This window comes from Siniperca chuatsi, linkage group LG16 (assembly GCF_020085105.1).
Source record: "Siniperca chuatsi isolate FFG_IHB_CAS linkage group LG16, ASM2008510v1, whole genome shotgun sequence".
Classification (NCBI taxonomy): domain Eukaryota; kingdom Metazoa; phylum Chordata; class Actinopteri; order Centrarchiformes; family Sinipercidae; genus Siniperca; species Siniperca chuatsi.
This window is the reverse complement of record NC_058057.1, coordinates 12,622,759-12,645,142: the sequence shown is the minus strand read 5'-3', so window position 1 is coordinate 12,645,142 and position 22,384 is coordinate 12,622,759. Positions and strand designations below refer to the sequence as shown.

The 22,384-nt window shown below is 39.8% G+C and overlaps 1 protein-coding gene across 20 annotated transcripts in view; it reads left to right on the top strand.

Moving 5' to 3' along the window:
* The window catches only part of LOC122862710 (clathrin coat assembly protein AP180-like), a 30,442-nt gene that overhangs the window by 4,346 nt on the left and 3,712 nt on the right, over positions 1-22,384 (top strand). For 3 of the 20 annotated variants that reach the window (XM_044168279.1, XM_044168282.1, XM_044168286.1), the window contains exons 3-22: positions 4,162-4,304; positions 4,760-4,835; positions 5,772-5,874; positions 6,074-6,167; positions 6,254-6,365; positions 6,455-6,561; positions 6,683-6,724; positions 7,240-7,313; positions 7,584-7,589; positions 8,224-8,236; positions 8,328-8,452; positions 9,289-9,362; positions 9,697-9,711; positions 10,279-10,449; positions 13,819-13,917; positions 15,721-15,975; positions 16,222-16,296; positions 16,633-16,719; positions 17,478-17,540; positions 20,436-20,522. In XM_044168279.1, the coding sequence (XP_044024214.1) occupies positions 4,162-4,304; positions 4,760-4,835; positions 5,772-5,874; positions 6,074-6,167; positions 6,254-6,365; positions 6,455-6,561; positions 6,683-6,724; positions 7,240-7,313; positions 7,584-7,589; positions 8,224-8,236; positions 8,328-8,452; positions 9,289-9,362; positions 9,697-9,711; positions 10,279-10,449; positions 13,819-13,917; positions 15,721-15,975; positions 16,222-16,296; positions 16,633-16,719; positions 17,478-17,540; positions 20,436-20,522 (1,821 nt within the window). The remainder of the gene's footprint in view (positions 1-4,161; positions 4,305-4,759; positions 4,836-5,771; positions 5,875-6,073; positions 6,168-6,253; positions 6,366-6,454; positions 6,562-6,682; positions 6,725-7,239; positions 7,314-7,583; positions 7,590-8,223; positions 8,237-8,327; positions 8,453-9,288; positions 9,363-9,696; positions 9,712-10,278; positions 10,450-13,818; positions 13,918-15,720; positions 15,976-16,221; positions 16,297-16,632; positions 16,720-17,477; positions 17,541-20,435; positions 20,523-22,384) is intronic. The other 17 variants (XM_044168294.1, XM_044168295.1, XM_044168297.1 and 14 more) reach the window with 15 other exon arrangements.

Genomic DNA, 22,384 nt, shown 5'->3' with positions numbered 1-22,384 from the left:
CATGAGAAACACTGAGGTCACACTTGAGGTATTAGGCAGGCACGAGTTGTTAGAGTCACATGAATAAAGGGCTCTGTCTGAAATCACCCGCTATTTACTATATAGTGCACTATATTTATTGTCCACCATTTCAGAGTGTGAAATTTGTGCTCTATTCTCACAATGTTAGCATTGTGCTAACAATCCCATAAAGATTTAGATTTAGATTCAACTTTATTGTCATTACACATGTACAAGTACAAGGCAACGAAATGCAGTTTAGGTCTAACCAGAAGTGCAATAAGCAAGTGCAGGATATAAAGTGTGTGCATAAATGCAGGATAGAGCAATATTATGAAAATATTTTACAAGTGGTACTATGGACATTATATACAGATGGCATTACTATAAACAGAAGTATACTGATGGATATGTACAATAATGAATTGGACTGGGCAATAAAGTAGTGCAAATTATGGACAGAAATAGTTAACAGTGCAGTGTTATTATTGCAGTATTCAGAACATAGTAATGGAGTGCAAATGATGCAGTATATGTATAAATAAATAGTCCGGTAGTTCAACACCCAAGTTGTCACTTTTTATAGATGCAAAGATTAACAGCTGTCTACACCTGTGTAGTTTTAAAATCTCAATTTTCTGCTCACCATAGAGTAAACTATTGAGTGTCTATTATATAGGGAGTAGTGAATGAGTGAAAGAGGGAACGAATGAACAGCTAACCTTTAAATTGGTGTGAAACTGCCTGAGAAGGACTGTCAGGACGGCATTGTAAATAGCTGATAGCTGACAAGAATTAGGCTATCTGGATGAATCTGCACATCAATACAATGTTAATGTGTGTGTTCTGTCTAATTTTATCTGGAATATTATGGCTACCACTAGACTGGCGTATTGTGAAACTATAAAAAACGATTACAGCAGACAGACTTAGACGCAGACTAGAAAAAGACACAGTTACACAGACATACACTTGCACAGTATGAGGCCTCGCAGTTCATTATTAGAACTCTCCTGCAGGCCGTGGATTACAGTAAGAGTCTTTATTTAGCTCAGCCAATCCTCATTAGTAGAACACACAGTTGTATGTCAATGTGTTTGTGTCAGGTAATGATACCACAACAGAAAGCATGGATTATATCCTATGATATGGTCCATATGGCAACATATTAAACACCAGATATAAAAACATATGTACATACACAGGTATTATTGGGTAATATGAGCTGAAAGTCTGAGAATGGCTGTCGACAGCGCTGTGCTCATCGTGCTAGTATGAATATTAACTTAGCTGTGCCAGTGACATGATAATGTTATATAATTTCAGCCATTGTGGACGATGTCTGTGAGTGTGTGTGTGTGTGTCTGTGTGATTTGAAAAGGCTGCAGGGGAGTGTAGTCTTCAGCCATTTCACAGAGAAGTAAGAGACAGAGAAAACAGAGTAAAATCTTAAAGAAAACTTAAAGACTTAATAATATCTAAACACAGGTAGGAGCTATTGTGGGAAAAGGATCGATGTCACTGAAGCCTTCAGTAAACATACAAACATCAGACATCATGAGAGATGTCACAGTGTGGCTGTTACCATGTGGTCAAAGCTATAAAGATGAATTGGAGCATAATTAGTTACAAAAAGATCAGAAGAAGATCGGTGATTACTGTGTTAACATAAAACTCATTCAGTTGATTTTAAAAGAATTTGCCTTCTGTTTTCATTTTGATGATTACAGCTGATATTGTCTGTTCCATTTTGTGCCAGGGAGGTCATTAAATGAACCTGAATCATTATTCTGACTGACATCGACAGCACTGGCGACAAAAAGCTGATAATAGAGACGTGTTAGATGGTGAACATAGTGTGAAGCAGGTAGTGTCAAGACAGGTGTGTAAGTGTGTGTGCTGTGCGGGGGATGGGCAGTGAGACAGCCACAATAGAAAGACCAGGACCAGTGATTAGTAATAATCTGTTTACAACCGCCCCCAAATGCCCCCCCTAACCCCCAGCCCCTCTGTCCAGCCTGCCACCCTGTTACAACCTGGAACAGCCTCACTGCTCTAACCCTCATGTCTTCTCTTTTCTTACACATTCATTAGACATTCAGACATTAGTGTGTCTCAACAGACTCCCTGCTGTTCTCTTGAGGGTCTTGCTCTTTGTCTTCCTTCCTGCCCCTCTCTTGCTCATCACCTTGCTGTATTTTTGGTCTGCTCTACAGTTTGGTGTCTCAAGGCAAGGCCTGTTCAATATATCGGCCTCCCTCTTGTTCCATTGTCAGAGGTGTCTGCCAATATTTGCTGCATTCCTCTCTGGCACTCCGTATGGATACACTCAGTCCTGCCCTTGTTGCTGAGCTGTCAATGTCAGCGGGACTGACTCAAAAATGCATTTACAATGTATTTACTGCTTTAGATTTCAAGAACTTAAAGGGAATTGATCTTATTCTACCACATTTGTGCCCACAACAAATGCAATACCTGCCCTTGCATAAATGTATGCCAAACATGTTTTATGGCCTCAAGTGGTACTGTATGATTGGCAAACATTCTGCAGTATACCTCATTAGAAACAAGTATTATCTATCCTTGTCTAAGTGTTTCTTCCTCTGCATGACCAAATCATCTTCCTCTTGCTTTATATTTGGATGTTTCTGTGGCCATCTGTCTGCCTGACGCTCTCACTTTCTTTGGAGAAATAATCACAATAGCCTATCAAATAAAAATCCCTCTTCATTAGACAAAGAACAAAAAAAAAATGGTATTTTGATGATTTATTTTTTTTAAAAAGGGCTAATTGATACAAAGCTGTTCCAATACATATCATCATCAGGTAATCAGAGGCCTGTTTCACAAAAGCATATTGCAAATGGTGGCAGCGTCATTTTTCACAAAACTGACAAATGAAATTGGTCACAAGTTTCTGATAAATTTACGAGTATGATGTTGAAACAGGCCCCAGGTACACGAAACTGTGCATATACTGAAATGATTAGTCAATTATTCAATTAGTAAATCGACAGGAATTTTATTAGCAGCTATTTTGGGTAATTTTTCAGTCAAACATCCTTAACATTCTCTGGTTCCAGCTTCTTCAATGGGAGGATTTACTGCTTCTCTTTGTCTTGTATGATAGTACATTTAATATCTTTGGGTTTTGGACTGGAGTTTTCACAATATTTTGACATTTTAGACCAATCAGTTAATCAAAAATAATTGGCAGATGAATCAATAATGTAAACAATCGCTAGGTTCAGCCCTAATAAAGTATCTTATCCATAAAAAGGTATTTGTCTAGAATAACTAAATATAAATGTTCTCAATGGTAAGGAAATGAAAGAGGTTTTCTTGTCATTGGCCAACTGTTAGTTAGTATTTATTCTAAGTAGCAATGGGTTGTTTGACCCAGAGAAGGAGAGGAAAAGAGTTTGTCATAAAATATTGCAGATACATCTGAGTGTGAACTAAAAGCTATTGTGCCTGAAATGGATTGAGAAATCAGATGTATCACACTTTTGCAGAACTTTTTAATCTTGGGAATAAAACTGTGAATCAATATTTGAATTGCACTTGACATATTTATCTGTATTATTAATATTTTTGCCAAAGCAATATAATACAGGAGAAGTTGTCTAATGTATCTACACAGTCTCCAGCTCCTGTACACCTTATATTCCACCTCGTGCTGATGCAATAGTCCGGACACTTTGGAACTGTTGGAGACCTCTCCGTCTGTCTGAGTGTCTGAACTGGCACCCAGGGGGGAAGGCTGACACAGCATTTTTCTCTCTTTCTGCGCTGTCAGCATGCGTGTGTGTGTGTGCCTGCATATGTGTGTGGGCTTGTGCACCAACATCATTTCATATGTACGTCAGGTCTTTCTCCTGGTTTAATATTCTCATTGGTGTCTAGAGCAGCTCTGCAGCGAACACTTAATCTGCTCACTAAATCAAAGTTCAATCAGAGTAGTTCAAATTATGTAGACATTTGTCCAAGAATGAACTAACTGTGACTCTCTTATTACATACCATCTTGTATGAAATTTCCCCTTCCAGAAAACTACTTAATGTCATCAGCGCTCCAAGTTTAACATGATGTTATTGAAGCCTTGACAGAATGATCTGAGAAGTCTGTGACTGATAATGTTTCTTTGTGGCTGTGTTGCAGACCTGGTGTCAGCCACCAATACCACCAACGTGAACATCCCTCAGATGGCTGACACACTGTTTGAGCGAGCCACCAATGCCAGCTGGGTGGTTGTCTTCAAGGCCCTCGTCACCAGTCATCACATGTGTGTCCACGGCAACGAGGTTAGTGGCAGAGACCCAGGCAGACCAATCACATCCAGTTTTATTCAGTGATATAACATAAATATGAAGGCTTGATATAACTGGTTACTGTTTATTTTTATGTTATCACCCAGTCCAAATGTATAATGCATGTGTTGATAATTAACTTGCTGAAATTGGTCTTTTGAGTGCTGTGAGGGTTGTGTGTGGTGCTGAGGGGAGTTTCACAGGTTAAAAAGGCTTTGACCACAATTCCTCAAAGAAATGAAATGAGTCCTGTGGGTTCAGTGTGTGAGCAGTCATCCATGGGATCAGATCTGTAAAAGCTGCTATGTGATAGAAAAAGTACAGCAAGAAAAGCTGCAATTATAGGTGTTAAAGTGTTTGTTTTGTTGTTGTGTTTAACTTAATTTCTTTCCTCCACTGCCCTTGAGAGGTATAATGACTGTTTATTGTGTTTTCTTTCTCTTCCTCAGAGGTTCATTCAGTACTTGGCTTCCAGGACCTCCTTGTTTAACCTCAGCAATTTTATCGACAAAACCGGCTCTCACGGTAAAAACAATATCACAGTATCTGGTAATGCATTAAAGGAACAGGAAGAGATAAACACAAAGAGAGAGCCATCAGGCAAATAGGAGGGACTGGACATGTAATTGTACACACACTTATACATGTGCACGCATGCATGCAAACAGATGCTGGCATATCTGTATTGGGTTGCCCTTTCTTTTTGTGCTTTATTCTGTGTTAAGATGCACATTAGAACATTGCTTAGACACATTTGTAAGCATGCTTAGACAAATATGTGACCAAATGAATCTACAACCTTAATTTAGGTGTGCAAAAAAAGAAGAAATTGGTAACAAGAGAGTAAGGGTGTAGGTTTGGTCTCAACATTGGTAGGGACACAACAACCACAACAACAGCTAAGCAATAGTCACATGTATCTCGGCCAATAATATGAAGTAGCCCCTGGTAGGGCACATAGGAATGATCTAATATGACTTCACTCCAAAGATAATGCGAACGAGTTCGCTCAAATATTGGTAGGGACAATTCTGTCCACCCAAAATATTGGTAGGGACATGTCCCTACCATCCATATGCAAACTTATGCCTTGGAAGAGAGTGGTGTGTGGGTGTTTTTTTTAAGATTTTTGTGTAGATAACTGTTACCCAGCACCTGCAAATAATTTTTTGATTTAATAATGGTTGTCACAAATGCCAAATCTGCAGTTCCTAATGGTTTCAGCTGAATTTCATGAAATTTGGGATGTGTGGTATTACTTTTTAGCCCAGTTTTATAAGGCTCGTTGTTTTTTATGGTTTACCCTTGAAAAATATGAAGATTTTAAAGGAACAGATTAGTTGAAAATGATTTTTACCCAGATTTTATTTTTTAATAAAAATAAACACCAAATAATTTGCAGATTATTTCTAAAATAAGTAATGAACCCCACCTGCTTTCTGACATATATTTTCGGTTTAGGCTATGACATGTCTACATTCATCAGACGGTATGGACGATACCTGAACGAGAAAGCCTTCGCCTACCGCCAGATGGCTTTTGATTTCACCAGAGTCAAGAAGGGGTATGTCAAACATGGTGTTCAGAGAGGTTGTGCTTATAGGCCTCTTATAGGCACCTCGGCTGTCTAGATAGTTCGTCCTTGAAGGTCTTGTCATTCAACAAGTCCAAAGGCAGGTTTTCACTTATTATTACTTGTGATATATATCCAATGGTTGTTCTCATCCCCGTGAAGCATCTAATGCTCTATTGTGTTCTTTCAGTGCTGAGGGCGTGATGAGGACCATGACCACTGAGAAGCTGTTGAAAGGCATGCCAGTTCTGCAGACTCAAATCGACACACTCCTGGAGTTTGATGTGAGTCCAACTTGACTTCTACACTTATTTGATGGCACCAATGCAGCATCACAAGACAGAGGTTTCTGTTCTCTTTCACCTCTCAGGTTCATCCCAAGGAGCTGAACAATGGGATCATCAATGCTGCATTTCTGCTTCTCTTCAAGGACCTGGTCAAACTGTTTGCATCCTACAATGACGGAATCATCAACCTATTAGGTCAGTAGTCCACGAGGAGACCTCTTGTTTGGCACCTCAAAGATGAAAACTTGGATCACAATGAACCTCCAAACCTCTTGTTTTCATAGAAAAATACTTCAAGATGAAGAAGAGTGACTGTAAGGAGGCCTTGGAGATCTACAAGAGGTTCCTGACCAGGGTGACAAAGATTGGGGAATTCATGAAGCTGGCTGAGGTAAGGGACAACCAACAGTCCTTAATGCAACCTTCATAACAATGTATATATGCCATTTCAAAGCAGTGTGGGGACTGTGCAGTATAGTAATGCTGATTTGAAACTCTTTTTCCTTTAATAGACAGTTGGAGTTGACAAAAACGACATTCCTGACATCAACTATGTAAGTAAATCATGGCTCTCATATTTTTTTAATTGGCTCCCTTGAAGGATTGCGACCAAGAATGTAATGCACATGAATACCATCCATCCCACCTCACACGCACACACACAGAATGACTCACCCACCATAATCTCCCCACCCAGTGTCTCCACCCGGGGGTAGTGGTGGATCTAGCAGACTCAGATGATGAAGACTGTCCTTTTAAACCTCTCGAAGACCCGGTAACCACAGAAACGCAGGCTGCCCTGGCTGAGTGCCTGTTTACAGGATGGAGTGTCGGCATGTTGATCCTAATTAAATTTCAGACACACAAATCGCGCGTGTGTGTGTTTTTATACATGCATGAGGGTATTGCAGTGAGACTTTCCAAAGCCATGTCACTCTCAATATTTTTACCATTTTTTTCTTGTAATAGAAATGTAAACATGGACTTGATGCACAGCCTGACATTGCAACATAGGAGACAAGTGGAAAGGATTATTTATTGATTACTCCAGTTTTGATTTTTTTGTCAGGCTCCCAGCAGTATCCTGGAGAGTCTGGAAACACATATGAACGGTCTGGAGGATACAAAGGGTGGAAAGAAGGGGTAAGAGATTGCTTTTAATTTCAGTTTTTACTCTCAGTATGACACTCAATAAGAAGCCAGATTAGAAGAATTAGGATTACATAAGAACAAATGTAAAAGAAGTTGAGATCTGAGAAACTCCCTCTTTGTTTTTCGAGTTGTGTCACTAAAAAACAAACTTAACCAAGAGAAATGTTGGTAGAAACAGGCCTAAACAACTGCTTTCTTTCTATAATTTCCTTTAACCCTTCCTCTCTTTTATCCCCCTTTATGTTCATTTGGAATCACCAGTGAAGGGTGAGCATATACTGTGTGTTTTGTTTGGAGTTTACTAACTTCTTAGAAAACTGTAGTTTTATTTTACTGTCATTTCCCCCTGCAGGTAAACCTACATATTATTCACATGTGAATTACAGTATGTAGGTGATCTCCATGTGAAACATAATGCACATTATGCACCAGAGCTAACTAGGTATACATGTGTAAATGTGTGTATTGATGTGATTACATGTGTGAACTCATAAGAGAAACACATGTTTTGATAAACAGTAAGTCACCTCATGTGTATTATCACACCCTGACATGCAATGTGAATATAGTATATGAAGGTGTCTTTTTCCAAAGTGAAATTGATTATTAGCACAAAATTAAAAAAGTTGACAAAATGTTTATCTATTTTAAACAGTTGGATGCTTCAGATGATTTCTTTTGTTTTCTTTCCATACTCTTCATCCATATTGGACATACATTATATTGCTTTGGAAATGAACTCTTCATATGATTACATATGATGCAATCTGTCTTGCATATTTGTTTGATTTCTTGATTTTTAAAAATAGACCCCTTCAAATAAATTTCAGTCTGTGTCCAGCAGATCTGTCTATTTCAAGCAAAAGTGCTAACAATTCCTTCTACTCCTTCACTTTTTCAGGTCTCCAACAAAGGTGAGAGGCACATTCAAAACAGTCGATATTTTTGTTGAGCTCTTCCAGTCTGATGCACCACTGAAAAGGGCCTTCTCTGTCTATCTTCCAGGGGTCTCCGACAAACAATGTGTCCCCAACGTCGACCCCAGCCAAATCTTCAAATGCTGTCCCCACACTGCAGCCTCCTCCTGGGGAGAGTGCTGCTGCTGCTGCTGCTCCTGAGCCAGCTGAAGAGTAAGTGTGTCATACTGTAAATGGTCCTTGCAAACTTTGAAAACCATGCTTAAGAGCTTGTTTTGCAGCAATAGATAATGTCTAGGATTATGATGGTAATTTATTTGGACTTTTTGCTGATATAGTTTGAATATTTGACAAACCGTAAAAAGTTTCTGGATGTACCAATCTTATTTTTAGCCACACTAATATTGTGGCTCTACGGATGATAATGTCGGTCTGTCCAGACTGAAATATCTCTATAACTATCAGATGGATTGCTGTGAAATTTTATACAGACACTCATGGTCACCAGAGGATGAATCCTTCTGACTTTGGTGATCCCCTGACTTTTCCTTGAGCGCCATGAGATTGATATTCTTGGTTTTGAGTGAAATATCTTGACAACTATTGGATTGATTGCCATGAAATTTGCTAGAGTAATGGTCCCTATGGATGAATTGTAATCACTTTGGCGATCCCTTAACTTTTCCTCTACTGCTATCATCATGTCAAATTTTTAATTTGTCCAATATTTTAGCTTATGACCAAATATCTGCATAACTGATGACATCCCCATCAGGTTCAGCTACAGTTGCTGAACCTGATGGGGATACAATGCTTTTTAGCAAATGTTAGCATGTTAAAACACTAAAAGATGTTTAGCTGAAAGCACTGCTGTCCCTAAGTACAGGCTCACTGTCGACCTTTAGTCTTGTTTGTGGCTATCACCGATACTAATATTTACTTCTTTCTGCAACCAGGTGCTATAGGAACAACAAATGTTAAAGAATTACCTTCTGCAAAGGCTGGTGAATTAAATGTCGTTCTGTCTCTATTTCTGCCTCATTCTCCAGTTCCTTGTTGGACCTGGACCCACTGTCCTCCTCGGGTCCCTCAGGACCATCAGCTGCCCCCACGTCTTGGGGAGGTAACTCTCCTTCCTTCCACTCAAATCAGCTGCTGGTTAATTTGAAATAACGCACATCCACTTTATAGCATTTACAGTATATTAAGCCACCATTACTGTGAATGGCAAGAAAATAAGTATATAAAATCTATTTTCTTTTAGTGAACATCTACATAAAATAGTTCATCTTGATAGCTGAGTTTTCATTAGACATGGTTTCATTTACAGTAAAGGAAGCAACTTTTCATTTTAGGAGAGTAAAGTAATACAATCAATAGGAACTGTCATAAACTGTTTTAGCTTGCTCTTGAACTAACATGTCTTTTCCCTGTTCCCTTGTTTTCTGCTTCCACAGATCTTCTTGGATCAGGTGAGTGTCACTCTACTCTTCACTTCACCTCCAGCCTCTTGTCTGGACTAGTGTAGTCTTAAATCATCCTCCAGGATACCTTTGAACAAACTCTAATCTGAAATTGAGGTGACCTGGAAGCAATGTCAGTGTTATATTCCAAAATAAACATAAAGATAGACCATAATGTACAAATGTCACATGGTTACCTCCCTGTTTGTCTCCTCAAGCTTTCTCTTTGAGTAGTGTCTTTGTTTCTCTCTGCCTTCTCTCTCCCCTCCCTCCACATACTCCATTGTCTCTTTTTGGTTTACAACGGGGGCTATTTTGGTTGGTTGTTTTTATTTGTTGGTTATGACTGGATGGCGTTGGATAATTTTACAACTTTTTTGGTTAAAATTTGCATTTTGCTTTGGTTGGTCAATTCCAAAACTTTCCTAATTGGGTTTGATTTGAATTGGACCTTTGTTTTGGCTTGCTTTTGTTCACGGTTGTAACGGTGACTCAATTGGTTATTTTGGTTGCTCTTTTGGGGTTTATTTTGGTACCTTTCTTTGGGGATTTCGAACACCCCGTTGGTACTCACAGAAATGGGCGATTCCTTGCTATCTGAACCCACCCTCACGGCAGAGCCCGCCCCCTCCTCTGCAGCAGCAACGCCCACTCCTGCAGCGGCAGAACCCGGAGTCTCTCTAGCTCCTCCCACTAGCTCAGCAGCCGCCACCTCCCCTGGCACCGCCAATATGGATCTGTTGGGAGGTCAGTGGGCTTCCAGAAAATTCTCTACGAAAGAATCCCTCTGGGAAGCTCAACCCTAAAAGCATCACACAATATGATAACACAAAGACGACTGCATGATCAAACATATACAGTATGTAGACAGAACTTGGCTGATGTGTCACTGATATTGTTTGTATTCTGCTAACAAAATTGCATCATCAAAAACAGCAAAGTCTTAATGATGCATTGACGCACACCGCCATCATTTTCAGCTATCAACTGCCTAGTATGCCCAGAAAAGTATTCAATATTAATAGATAAATATGAGATAAATAATCATATGACTACATTTTATAAAATATATAAATGTTTGTATAAATTGTGAAATAGTTTAAGAACTCAACTCATTAGAAATGTTATTTCATTGACATAATCTTAATTTCATCATAGAAATGTTTATTTCAAAAGTCTGTCTTTATTTCATAATTCCATTTCCTCAATCACACTTTTACCTCATGTCACTTTTTATTTCATAGGGTCGCCGATTGGCAGAGTAAAATGCATAACAATGCTATGCAGTGCTTAATTTGTAAATCAGGAGGTCCTGGAACACAGAGAGGGTGCTGTTCCGCGGGGTCAGGGGGAGAATAAGTCACTGAATGCATCAAAAATCCACAGCGCCTGGAGCACATTGGACAACACCTAGGTGCTAGCTGTTAAAACTAAACAAAACTGGCACCACAAACAAAGCATTGTTTATTGACATTTTTTAATCAGAGTTGTTTTCCTTCTGTCTGTGGATTGCTACAATGGGGGGGAAATGGAATTAGGGCTGAGAGTTCTATTTACAAGCACGAATAGCAGGCAGGCTAAGAAACCGAACTAAGTGACGTGTTCTGTCTGTCTGTCTATCGATTTCCTCACTCCGTTTCAGTACTATGGACAGCGCCGCACCTACACAGGCGCCCCCTAATGTAGCCAGACTCATTTCACCATTTCACAGCACAAACGACTTGCCTAGCTGTGGGGCTTACAGTAATCATATGCCAAAATATTTAGACACCAAAAAGCATTAAACCACTTGCCAGCCGACAGTGCATCTACCGGTATATGTGGGGCTTGCAGATTTTGATAGTGGAGGTGCCGGATCCAATCAAATAGGTTCTGGTATAGGTACGAGAAGTGCTCAGCCTGGCACATCTGCTCTGGGTCCTGAATTTACAGATGATGTAACGCATTAACACATTATTATTGGCTGTACGTCGGAAAGTGTACGGATGTACGGTGTTCGTGCCACAGACTACCAAATTTTGATTGTGCGATTGTTTGTGTAGAGAAAGAGATCTACTGTACATCTAATAAATGCCACACTTTACATTTAATTATTTCACGTTTGTGCAGAGTGTAAGTTTGAACTTATGCTCTGCACTACGCATGGGCTTTCACTTCCAAGCCTGGCAACATTAAAATGGTACATTGTTGAATGGTGTTTGGTTTTGCCCTTCTGTCCATACATTGACAGTTCCCTATCAAACAGCATAAAGATTGGTTAGCCACATAAATGGTTGCGCATGCTATTATTTTAAACAAAGTTGTTTGTTTTTTTTTAAATTAACAGCGGCGCGAACACACGGCATCCGTACACTCTCCGATGTACAGCCAATCATAATGTGTTAATGTGTTACATCATCAATAAATGCAGGACCCCGATCAGATTTGGCAGGCCGAGCATGTCTGGTACCTACACTGGTCCCAATCTGAGAGGTCCTGGATCCTCTTCTGGCAGAATCACATTACACTCAGCAAATTTGATTATTGCTGTGATGTACTTTATATACTTGACCGCACTCCCAACTCCATCTGACATAGTGAGTGTATTGCCTTACTGCTTCTATGTCCTCATTTTTCAGTGCAAGTTCACAGTGCAAGTTCATTATGAGGTGGTGAGAAACTTAACATTACATTCAGCATTATAGCTGTGATGTACTTTAATGATGAAATGAATACATATACATTTTAAATTCATGGTTTGTTGTGTTCTTTATCAGTAGTTTATAAATGTAGATGCAATTTATGATTTATTTTTGTCTAAGTTTGGGTCCCGGGGAGACACCAGATTTCTCTTTTGGGTCTTGAGCTGAAAAAGTTTGGGAACCCCTGAGCCAGAGCAACAACAATGTCAAAGTTATTAATTAGTTAATCAACAAACTAAAGGCTGCTGCTGTAAATAAACACAATAACTTACCTCCCCTGTTATTTTGCTCAGAGGGCTGCTCATGCTACCTACCTAGCTGGGTTGTGAGCTTAGATTATTATTATTCAGCATCAAAGTGAAGAGACAGTGTTTGCAGTGTTAGCTAGCTCCAGTTAGCTGGGGTGGCTACAGAGACCAGCTGTCTGTCTTTTTGCTCTTTGCTCAACTCTGTAGTTGTGTGTCTTTCTTTGAGGAACACTGCTGAGGTAACTGTGTAATGACCAAATGGTTGTTAACAATGGAGCTAACTAATTTGGTAGCAGTTGTTCAGCTTGCTTGCTTAGGAGAGGCAGGTGACTGGCTAAAAAGATGAGTGACTGGTGATAAACACAGCTGTCATGAAGAGTGACGTTATGAAATTAAATGTGATATGAAATCAAAGTGTCACTGGGTGAAATGCCATTATGCAATAAAAACAGACTTGAAAAACAAACATTAAATAAACCAAATGATAAAACTGTTATTATGAAAATAATGATGAAATAACGTTTCTTAATAATGAGTTGTGTTTTAATAATTTATTTTATTTCCCAAATTATTGGTTAATTTATTAGTTTTATACAATTTATTTATGTGATTATTTATTTTATAATGATCTATTTATTTAATAATGACCACTTTGGGGCTCCATACAAAATAGGACGATAATATACAGAAACACACTATCTCATTTTCTCTCTTGTACACACACAGACACACTATTCCTCCACAAATACTCATAGAGATTCCTGCATGTACACACACACCTTCAGCTTGCACATAAACATACTACACTCATTCTCCACATGCGTCTTGTTTGATAGGCAGACATGCTTTTCTTTGACCTCAGTGAAAAGCAATTCTATCAAACCCTGCCACATGGCTACAGCTACAGATGGCAGCTGTAACATTTGTAGATTTCAGGCTTATTCTGCTCTTTGTGCTGTAGATTAATCTTTGCTGTAGTGCCTCCTGTCTGTATTCCCATTTGTCCATTCACCTGTCAGTCATTAATGTCTGATATCAATGCCGTAAGCTTACTTCTGTTTTCCTGATGTTCTCTTTTCCTCCTCATGTTTCTTGACTCCTTATTTTCTCTTTTCATCTTTATTTCTTCATCTGTCTCTGTCTCTCTGGGTGTCTCTGTCCTCTCCTGGGGTTTGTGTGAACCTCAGATGCCTTTGCAACACCTGCTCCTGCCACTGAGGCCTCTGCAGCAGCAGCTGAAGGTGGAGCTGCCGCTACGTCCGCCCCAGCCGCCAACGCTGGAGCTGGTGGGTGACTGAAAGTCTGTCTGTGTGTGCATCTATTTGTGTGAGTGAGTCTGAGTCAGTGGTGGAAAGTAACAAAATAGCCCACATGTGTACTGTAAGTGTACAAGTACCTACAGTTGAATTAGCGCTACACTGCAATACAAGAACAATGCTGTTTCTTTATTTCCATGTCCTCTGCATGGATCATCAAACGGTGAGGATGCTGACTTTTTACTAGAGACGTGTTAGCTTTAGCCTCAATCTTTTAGCATTATATCATGTATGTACCCATCAAGTGCATAGACCCCTTTACAAGTTCCTTGTTTTAAAATGAGTCAGCTGGAAACATTAAAAAGTCAGCCAAAGACAAGAGTTTATAACCGACTCATGAAGCTAACGTTGGCTTAATTAGCTAGCAAGATACAGCTGTCATTTGAAATGAGAAACCTGCTTTTGTCTACCTCTGTCTGAAATCAAAGACCCATTGTTTCAAAAGCTACTAAGAATTCCGAGTGGTAAATCTGCCACGTTATTGTAAACTGCATATGTGCTGCGTGAAAACAGAAAGCTTGACAGGCGTAGCAACAGTAACTAAGGGATCCGGGGCTTAGAGAACTGTCACTTTTTAAGTACTTGTACTTGATTTGAGCTTCCTATTTTAGGCTACTTATACCTCTACTCCACTACAATTTAGAAGTGTACTTTTTAATCCACTACATTTATTTAAACTATATTCTAACTAATTTAGCTATATTGACCTATATTTAAACCAAATTATATTCAAACTACCCAACAGGATATAAAGTAGTTCAAATGAAGTCTACCTTGATGCTGCTTACACGTTAATAATAACACAAATTACCTCTCCGAAGACAAAGTTTTCTAAACTAAACATATAACATGTTAATTAGTGAGCTTTAGAGGTGCAGATAGACACATTTGGACAGACCGATCTGTTTCCCCCCCTGTTTCTAGCCTTTGTGTTAAGCTAAGCTAACCGACTGCTGACTGTAGCTTCCTGTTTACTGTACAGGCATGAGAGTGTTATTGATCTTCTCATCTAACTCTCGTCTTCTCGTCTAATGTAGAATTATTCCCTTAAGTGCATTTTGCTCACAATACTTACGTACTTTTATTTAAGTAAGGCTTTAATATATAAAATATATATAAATATAAAATAGGACTACCAGTAATATTTATATATTGTGGTATTGCTACTTTTACTTAAGTAAAGAATCTGAATACTTTTTCCACCACTGGTTTGAGTGCCGTGACCGTAACCTACAGACCTGCTCGTATATGTCTGCAATTCTTGTTGGTTTCAAATTTTAATTAGGCTCTCAACTCAAGGCTTTGTGCAGGGACAGTGGGCGTACAGATTTGCTCTTCATTACTGCTGGTGTCTGGACAGTGCTATTGTTGTTACCATGGCGATCGAGGACAATACTTTTACTTGTCTCTTATCTTTTGGCATCAGAAGATTTGTGCATTTTCTGTTATGGAGAATGTTGCCTGTGGCAGTTGTCCGGTTTTAGTTGTTAAATATTCACTTCATTTGTCATTTTTTTCCATCACAGATGCTATTTGTAGCTATATCTGTTTTGACTGACAGCAGTAGTGTGTTGGAGCTCTGCACATTCTCTCCTATCATTCCTCCCAGATTTCTTTCTCCTCAACTTTCATGTTTATAGCAGTATTTTCATCATCATTACATGAAACATATGTATCTATTCTGTTTTGTATTTAAGTCATTGTCTAACATTCCCACTCACTCTCCATGTATTACATTTCTTCCTCAAACCCCGCCCCGCTTCTCCCCCCTAGACCCCTTTGCTCCCTCGGAAGGTAGCACCAACGCAGCGTCTTCAGGTCTAGACCTTTTCGGCATGATGACAGTGGATAATAATAACCTGGGTACTTCACTTGATACCTGTTTTAGCTCCATGGTGCCCCAGGCCTCCCCCTCCCCTTCCCCTTCACCGCTCTTCATCTCCGCATCCAGCACCATCACCACCACTGCAACCATTTCAGCTCCCATTGCCCCCAGCGCTGCCAACCCTGCGACTGACCTTTTCAGTGGTAAACATTAGAGATGTGTGTGTATTAATCTTAATGTCTTGTGCTCGTAGTCATATTGATTAGCATTTTCCTGATTTCCCTATCTGATGCTGCTGGTCATCCCCTCCTCTCTTTTTTTCTTCTTCATTGGTTTCATCAGACTAATGTGCACATATTGGACTTGGCTGCTGTGTGTGAGCATCCTCACCATTTTAAAGTGTTTGAGCATTTTAATATTCCTGTCTCTGGGTGCGCATGTGTTCGTAGATTTCTTTGATTCCATGCCAGACACAAGCTTCACCAAAGCAGACTCCGCTCCCAGTGTTGACTTGTTTACAGCAGGTACCCTATTGCACCTACTCTGCCATCTCTCATGCGCTCTCACTCTTATATCCTGTCTTGCCGTGTCTGTTTTTCAGCTTTGTCCTTGGCTTTGATCAGGGAAGAGAAAAAAAAATGAAATGATACTGCTCTCTTATGGGTCAGCTAAAAGCTATTGAGCTGTCTGAAACATTTACTAAATCACTCTCACCTACTTTCCCATTCCAGCATGGACTGCGTGAGCTGCAATTGCAATTGATAAATGTGCATTATAATGAATCACAGTCAATAGTTTGTGTGTATTTGTGTGTGAGTGTGTTTAGGCTCTAAACACCATCTCCATCTTGCCCTCCCCAGCAGATGTGTTCAGCTCCCCTGCCCCCGTCCTCTCCTCCGCACCCCCACCCAAAATTGACACAGGAGCCACAATGACCCTGTTTGGTGGTGGGTAACTCACATGACTGCCTGCCCTCACTCTGCCTCCCCTGTTCATGAACGGGTTCATCATCAGAGAAGAGAAGGACATAAAATTAAACATTGATATTTTTTTCTTTTATGGTCATAACACCTGGGCAGTTATGTTGTTCCATATTGTACTTTTCCTATGCATTAGTTCCATCATTTTGTGTTGTCAAGACTTCCTGTGACAATAGGAATTCTTTCTGCGTGGGTCGGTCATGGAAGTATTGCAAGCAGATACCTGAGATGAAGCTTGGTCATGCTGAACTAGTCAAATTATTTATGAACTGCAAGCTGCGACTTCAGACCTGGAATTTTGTGGGTTTTTTACTTTCCTCTTTTCTTAGTGTCTTTATTCAAAGTTGCTACAGTATTGTTAGCACAAATAAGCTTGCTGGTATGTGTCCAGTGGGAAAAAAGGACTTTGAACACAGTATTTGAAAATGCATGTGGACGCTTTACTGTGACTGTTAAATGAGTAGGGCATTATGACAAGATGTCTGTATGTGTGCATGTGAGTGTGTGTTGTAAATTCTAAAAGCAATGTTTCCTGGTTCATTTAAATATACATGTATTCATACTATCAGCCTTCCTATCTAACGCTAAGCACTTTGTTTGGCATTACCAGCATGAAGCCGAAGGTTGACTATTACCCCTTCTTTGCCCTTATGCTGCGATGGGAATGACTCAACCTGCTTTGACCTGCATTGTATGGTTTGGTATTCTTTGGGTTGACCTGCCAGAGTCCACAGGAGGAGATACCACGGCTGCTGCTCCTGCTGCTCCCGGCGCTGAGCTCATGTCAGGTAAAATTCTTAAAATATGAAATATCACCCAGCATGCATAGTGTGTACCGTGGAGGGAATACCAACATGTTAAAGACGTTTCACAGAAATATTTCCATTTCAGTTAAACACACTGTGCTGTAGCCATGGATGGATTACTTAACAGGCCAAGGGGCGCAAAGGGGTCATGGGGTAGTGCTGACCGATAAATCGTATTTTCATCATCATCGCGATATGAGCATGCGCGGTAAACACATCGCAAAATGCGATGAATAAAAAAAAATCATTTTATTTAGGGATGGTTATTGAAACCCGGTATTAAACAGGCCCCGGGACTAAAGACTGTTGTATTTATTATCACACTGTAGCCTCTCCTCTGCTCTGTGTTGGGGCTGAGTTCCTCCACAAACACACACACAGAGTGAAGTCAGCGGACAGCAGAGTAGAGATCAGCAAAGTGAAGATAACTCAAAAATTACTCAAGAACAACTATGCTCGTTCCTCATAAGTAAGTGCAATAAAACCTTTACGAGTAAAAAGCCAATACTTTATCAATACACCTGTTCAACAAGCATAAACATGTAGAAAGCAATATTTTAATGTGCTCTGTCCAGTCTCTCATCCACCGCCACTGTGTTTTACACAGGCACAGCATGCTAGCTCGGCTTATAGCTAATTGTTATGAACAAGCTAAAACGAAAGCTGTCTGTATGTAGTCTAACTGTTTAGCTTAGTTTGTCACATATCTTAAAATTAGCAAATTTTTGTAAACTTACTGCTGGCAGAGACAAACCAGCCCGTCCTGTCTCTACCAGCGGTAACTTACCTGCAGTGAATCACAGCAGCAGCAGAGGGAGGAGGACAGAGGACAGGAGGAAGCACTGATACTGACTGACGTCTGAGTTCTTCATTCTTTCTAAACTTCTAAAGTATTTTAATGTCAGGAATATTATTTATTTTATTGACATTTTAGATTTGTTTCCAGTGAGATATTATTGAGTTTATATATTAACTTTGTTGTTGTAAACTTTACTGTTGCTGCTCTTGAAACAACATTTAGTTAAATTTAAATATTTAATTCTAATCCAGTTCTGAATTGAAAGACAACCAGGCTGACATAGGAACTGTATAGCTAATATGCACACTTCAATATTTGTTTATTTATCGCAAATCATATTGTCATTGCAAGGTTATCACACATAGCAGATTTTCCTCATATCGTGCAGGCCTAGGGGCCCCTGGGTGGCTGGGCCAGAGTCTCTTTATGAAGTGAAGTTTCTTGTTGGAAAGTCACAGGGGGGGGGGATTTTACATGTCTGTGCTCAGGGGCCCGTTGCCTCATAATCCGTCCATGACTGTAGCTATTGTTAATTCATTAGTAATTGCATGATGCCTTGTTATTGTCCTATAATATCATGTACTTTAGAGCCACTTTATTGACATCTTCCTTTACAACAGTGCTTGCCTGACAAAATGGTTGTTTTGTGGAAATGGATTTATCAGTCACTGTTTCTATTAACTTTGGTAATGGTTAATGAAATAGTTGCTAATCTCCATCTCTCATTATCACACTGAATACCTAATCTTTAAAAACTTGGGTGTGATTTTTTTTGACTGCTGGTCATTGTTTCAGTATTAAAGTAAAGTCACTGTTGAGTTCTATGGATTCAAACTATGTCCATATATGGTCATGTTTACGTCATCATTGCATCACCTGATTGCATAGTACTACTATGGTTATTAGTCTTCGGGGAATTCCTGCAATCTTTCCCACCTGTCACGTACAACTGGTAACCGTGGTAACTGTTACCATGGCAACGTGGGCCCTGGTTCCTACTCATCTCTTGTCCTGTGCCATTGGTCTTCATGTTATATAACTGATGGTCTGCAATACAACTGCTTTAAGGCTTAACTCTTTCTTTATCCTCTCTTTCTATCATTCATGCAATAAACTAATGGTTTCATTGTCACCCGCTCCTTTAAAACCTCATTGCATTTTTCTCTCCCTGGCATCTGTGCTTTTATACTTTCCTCTCTCTCTCTCTCTTTTCCTCACTCTCTCTCTCTCTTTCTCCATCTGACTCTTGGGCTGGCTCATTGCTTGCTTCCTGCCATTTGATTGGGTGAGTTTCCTTGCTCTTTAACACGGTAATTTCCCACAGTGCACTGCTGCATTGCAGTGGTGCAAGGCAAACTCAGCTGCACTGTCCCTTCCATCACCAGATGCTTGACGGTTACAAAGAGTGTGTGAAGTAGCAGTATCACTTAGTGCTTCTTTAGCAATTAACCCAGTTTCACTCTAGCCGCAGTGCTTTTGCCCTCATCATAATTTCTGCAGTACTCACATACATACAGTGAAAACCTCGAAATAATTAAAATTTACCAACAAGCACTAAAAATGTATTCTTGACACTGTGCATGTTGTTATGATGGTAAGCACTATTTGCAGCACTATTTGTCACATACATGGTCACAAATTCTGGTTTATATTTATCACATATACATATTTTTTAAAGTTGGACTAGTTCTTATTTCCTATTCCCATATTGCAAATTACCATAGTAGCTGACCTGAGAGATGTCTCCTGTAGCAGATATGACTATATTAGACACTACGGTTATTTTCCACACAGTGTGCAATAAATGACAAACCATTTATCATGATCTGAAATTGGCTATTTTACTATTTGCTATAGAGGTTATTTAATTTCTTATTTTATGATATTAACCTGCTCTCTAGCTCACGTTCCAATGCTCCTCTCTGTTGTCATGGAGACATCTATTGGTTGTCATGGTAATCCCCAGTAGTAAGGAGGAGTGCTACTGAGTTCTAGTAGAGTGTGAGGATCGCTTGCATTGAAGGATGCTAATACCTCCCTCCCTCTCTCCTCCTCACCCTACTTGCCCCCTTCTGTAGTATTTGATGGACTAGGGGATGTAATGAAGCCCACTGTCACCCCTCAGGCGGGTGATGTTGACACCTCCATGGCTAACATGGCAAGTAGTAAGTAGTCATTTAGATTAACTAGCAATGTCAGAAATATAGAAATATTGATTTAAAGGATAGTTCAATATTTGGGCAAATACGCTTGTTCGCTTTCTTTGTGAGAGTTAGATGAGAAGATTGATGCCACGTTCTGTGCATTAAAGGAATAGTTTGACATTTTGGGAAATATGCTTATTCGCTTTCTCTGCGCAGAGTTAGATGAGACTGATACCACCCTCATGTCTGTCCGTTAGATATTAAGCTTCAGCCAGAAGCCAATTAGCTTAGCTGGAAACAGAGGGAAACAGCTAGCCTGTTTCTGTCCAACTGTAACAAAATTGTTAATGATGAGAATTCACCGTTTCATGGGATTTAAGTGCTCTGAACTGGCAACTGCTCAGAGCCAAGAAATTCTGGCTTTTTTGTTACTGTTGGAGAGAGCCAGGCTATGTTTTCTCCCTGTGTCCTGTCTTTGTCATAAGCTAGGCTGACCAATTGCTGGCTGGCCTTATATTTAACAGACAAATATTGGTGGTATAAATGTGGTAAGATAAGCGTATTTCCCAAGCTATTCCTTAAAGTATGGGGCTTGAGACAGGAGGGGATTAGCTTGTCTTAGCATACTGAGACTGGAAGCAGGGGGAAACAGCTAGCCTTGCTGTCCAAAGTTCGTCAAGAAATAGTTGCAGCACAAGATTCCCCTATAAACTAAAAATTGCCGCTTTTACATTTCTGTTTGTGTACAGATTTTTAAAAATGGGATACAAAGGGTTAATTAGTGTTTCTAGGCATTTTTTATCTTTGGAGAGGACGAGGCTAGCTGTTTCCCCATGTTTCCGGTCTTTATACTAAACAAAGATAATTGCCTCCTGCTTCCACATGTCAACAGAAATGAGAGTGGTATGTATCAATCTTCTCATCAAAAAAGCATTTAAGGGTATTTCTAACTATTGTTTTAATTCACCTTCTTTTGTAACCCACAATGTTATTTATCTTAGTAATGTCATCGTAGAAAAGGTTTCAGTCGTAATCATCTGGACACTGTTTTCAGAATCAAGACGTTTCAGCTCCCATCCGGAAGTCATACTCAATTGTGAAAAAATGGGACGGGAACTAGAAATTTAAGTTACTCTGTGTTACATAAGCCCTGCCCTCAGCACAATGTTCCTGTTTTCTTTAAACCAGGTAACACTTTAAGACAGAAACTCGTTCACCCTAAGGACAAGTTGCCCACACAAAAACAGAGCAATGTTGTCTACTCCATTCAGTGCAGTGAGGAAAACTGCAAAGAACGGTAATAGGTGAGACCAAACAGCCACTTCACAAAAGACTTTATCAGCACAGATGACACGCTAACTCAGGATTACAGAGCGACGTGCATTGGCATCTAAAAGCTACAAACCACACATTTGAAGACAGCGAGGTGAAGATTCTAAGTAGAGAGAAGAGTTGGTTTGAACGGGGCGTCAAGGAAGCCATTTTTGTGAAAAAAGAGAACCCCTCTTTGAACAGAAATGGTGGTCTGAGATTCAATCTGCCCAAAGTCTATCTCAGTGTATTATCACCTTGGTCACGCCAATCACATGCTAATCAGGTACTTAACAGTGATGAGGGAGGTGCAGCCAGAAAACAATAGGCCCTTATTACTGGGCCATCTTGGAAAGTATTAGGTCAGTGAAACTAGCTATTAACAGATACTCAGGTAGATTCCTTCCTGAGGGCAGGGCTTATGTAACACAGAGTAGCTTAAATTTCTAGTTCCCGTCCCATTTTTTCACAATTGAGAATGACTTCCAGATGGAAGCCAAAACGTCTTGATTCTGAAAACAGTGTCCAGATGATTACGACTGAAACCTTTTCTACGATAGAACACTCCTGGA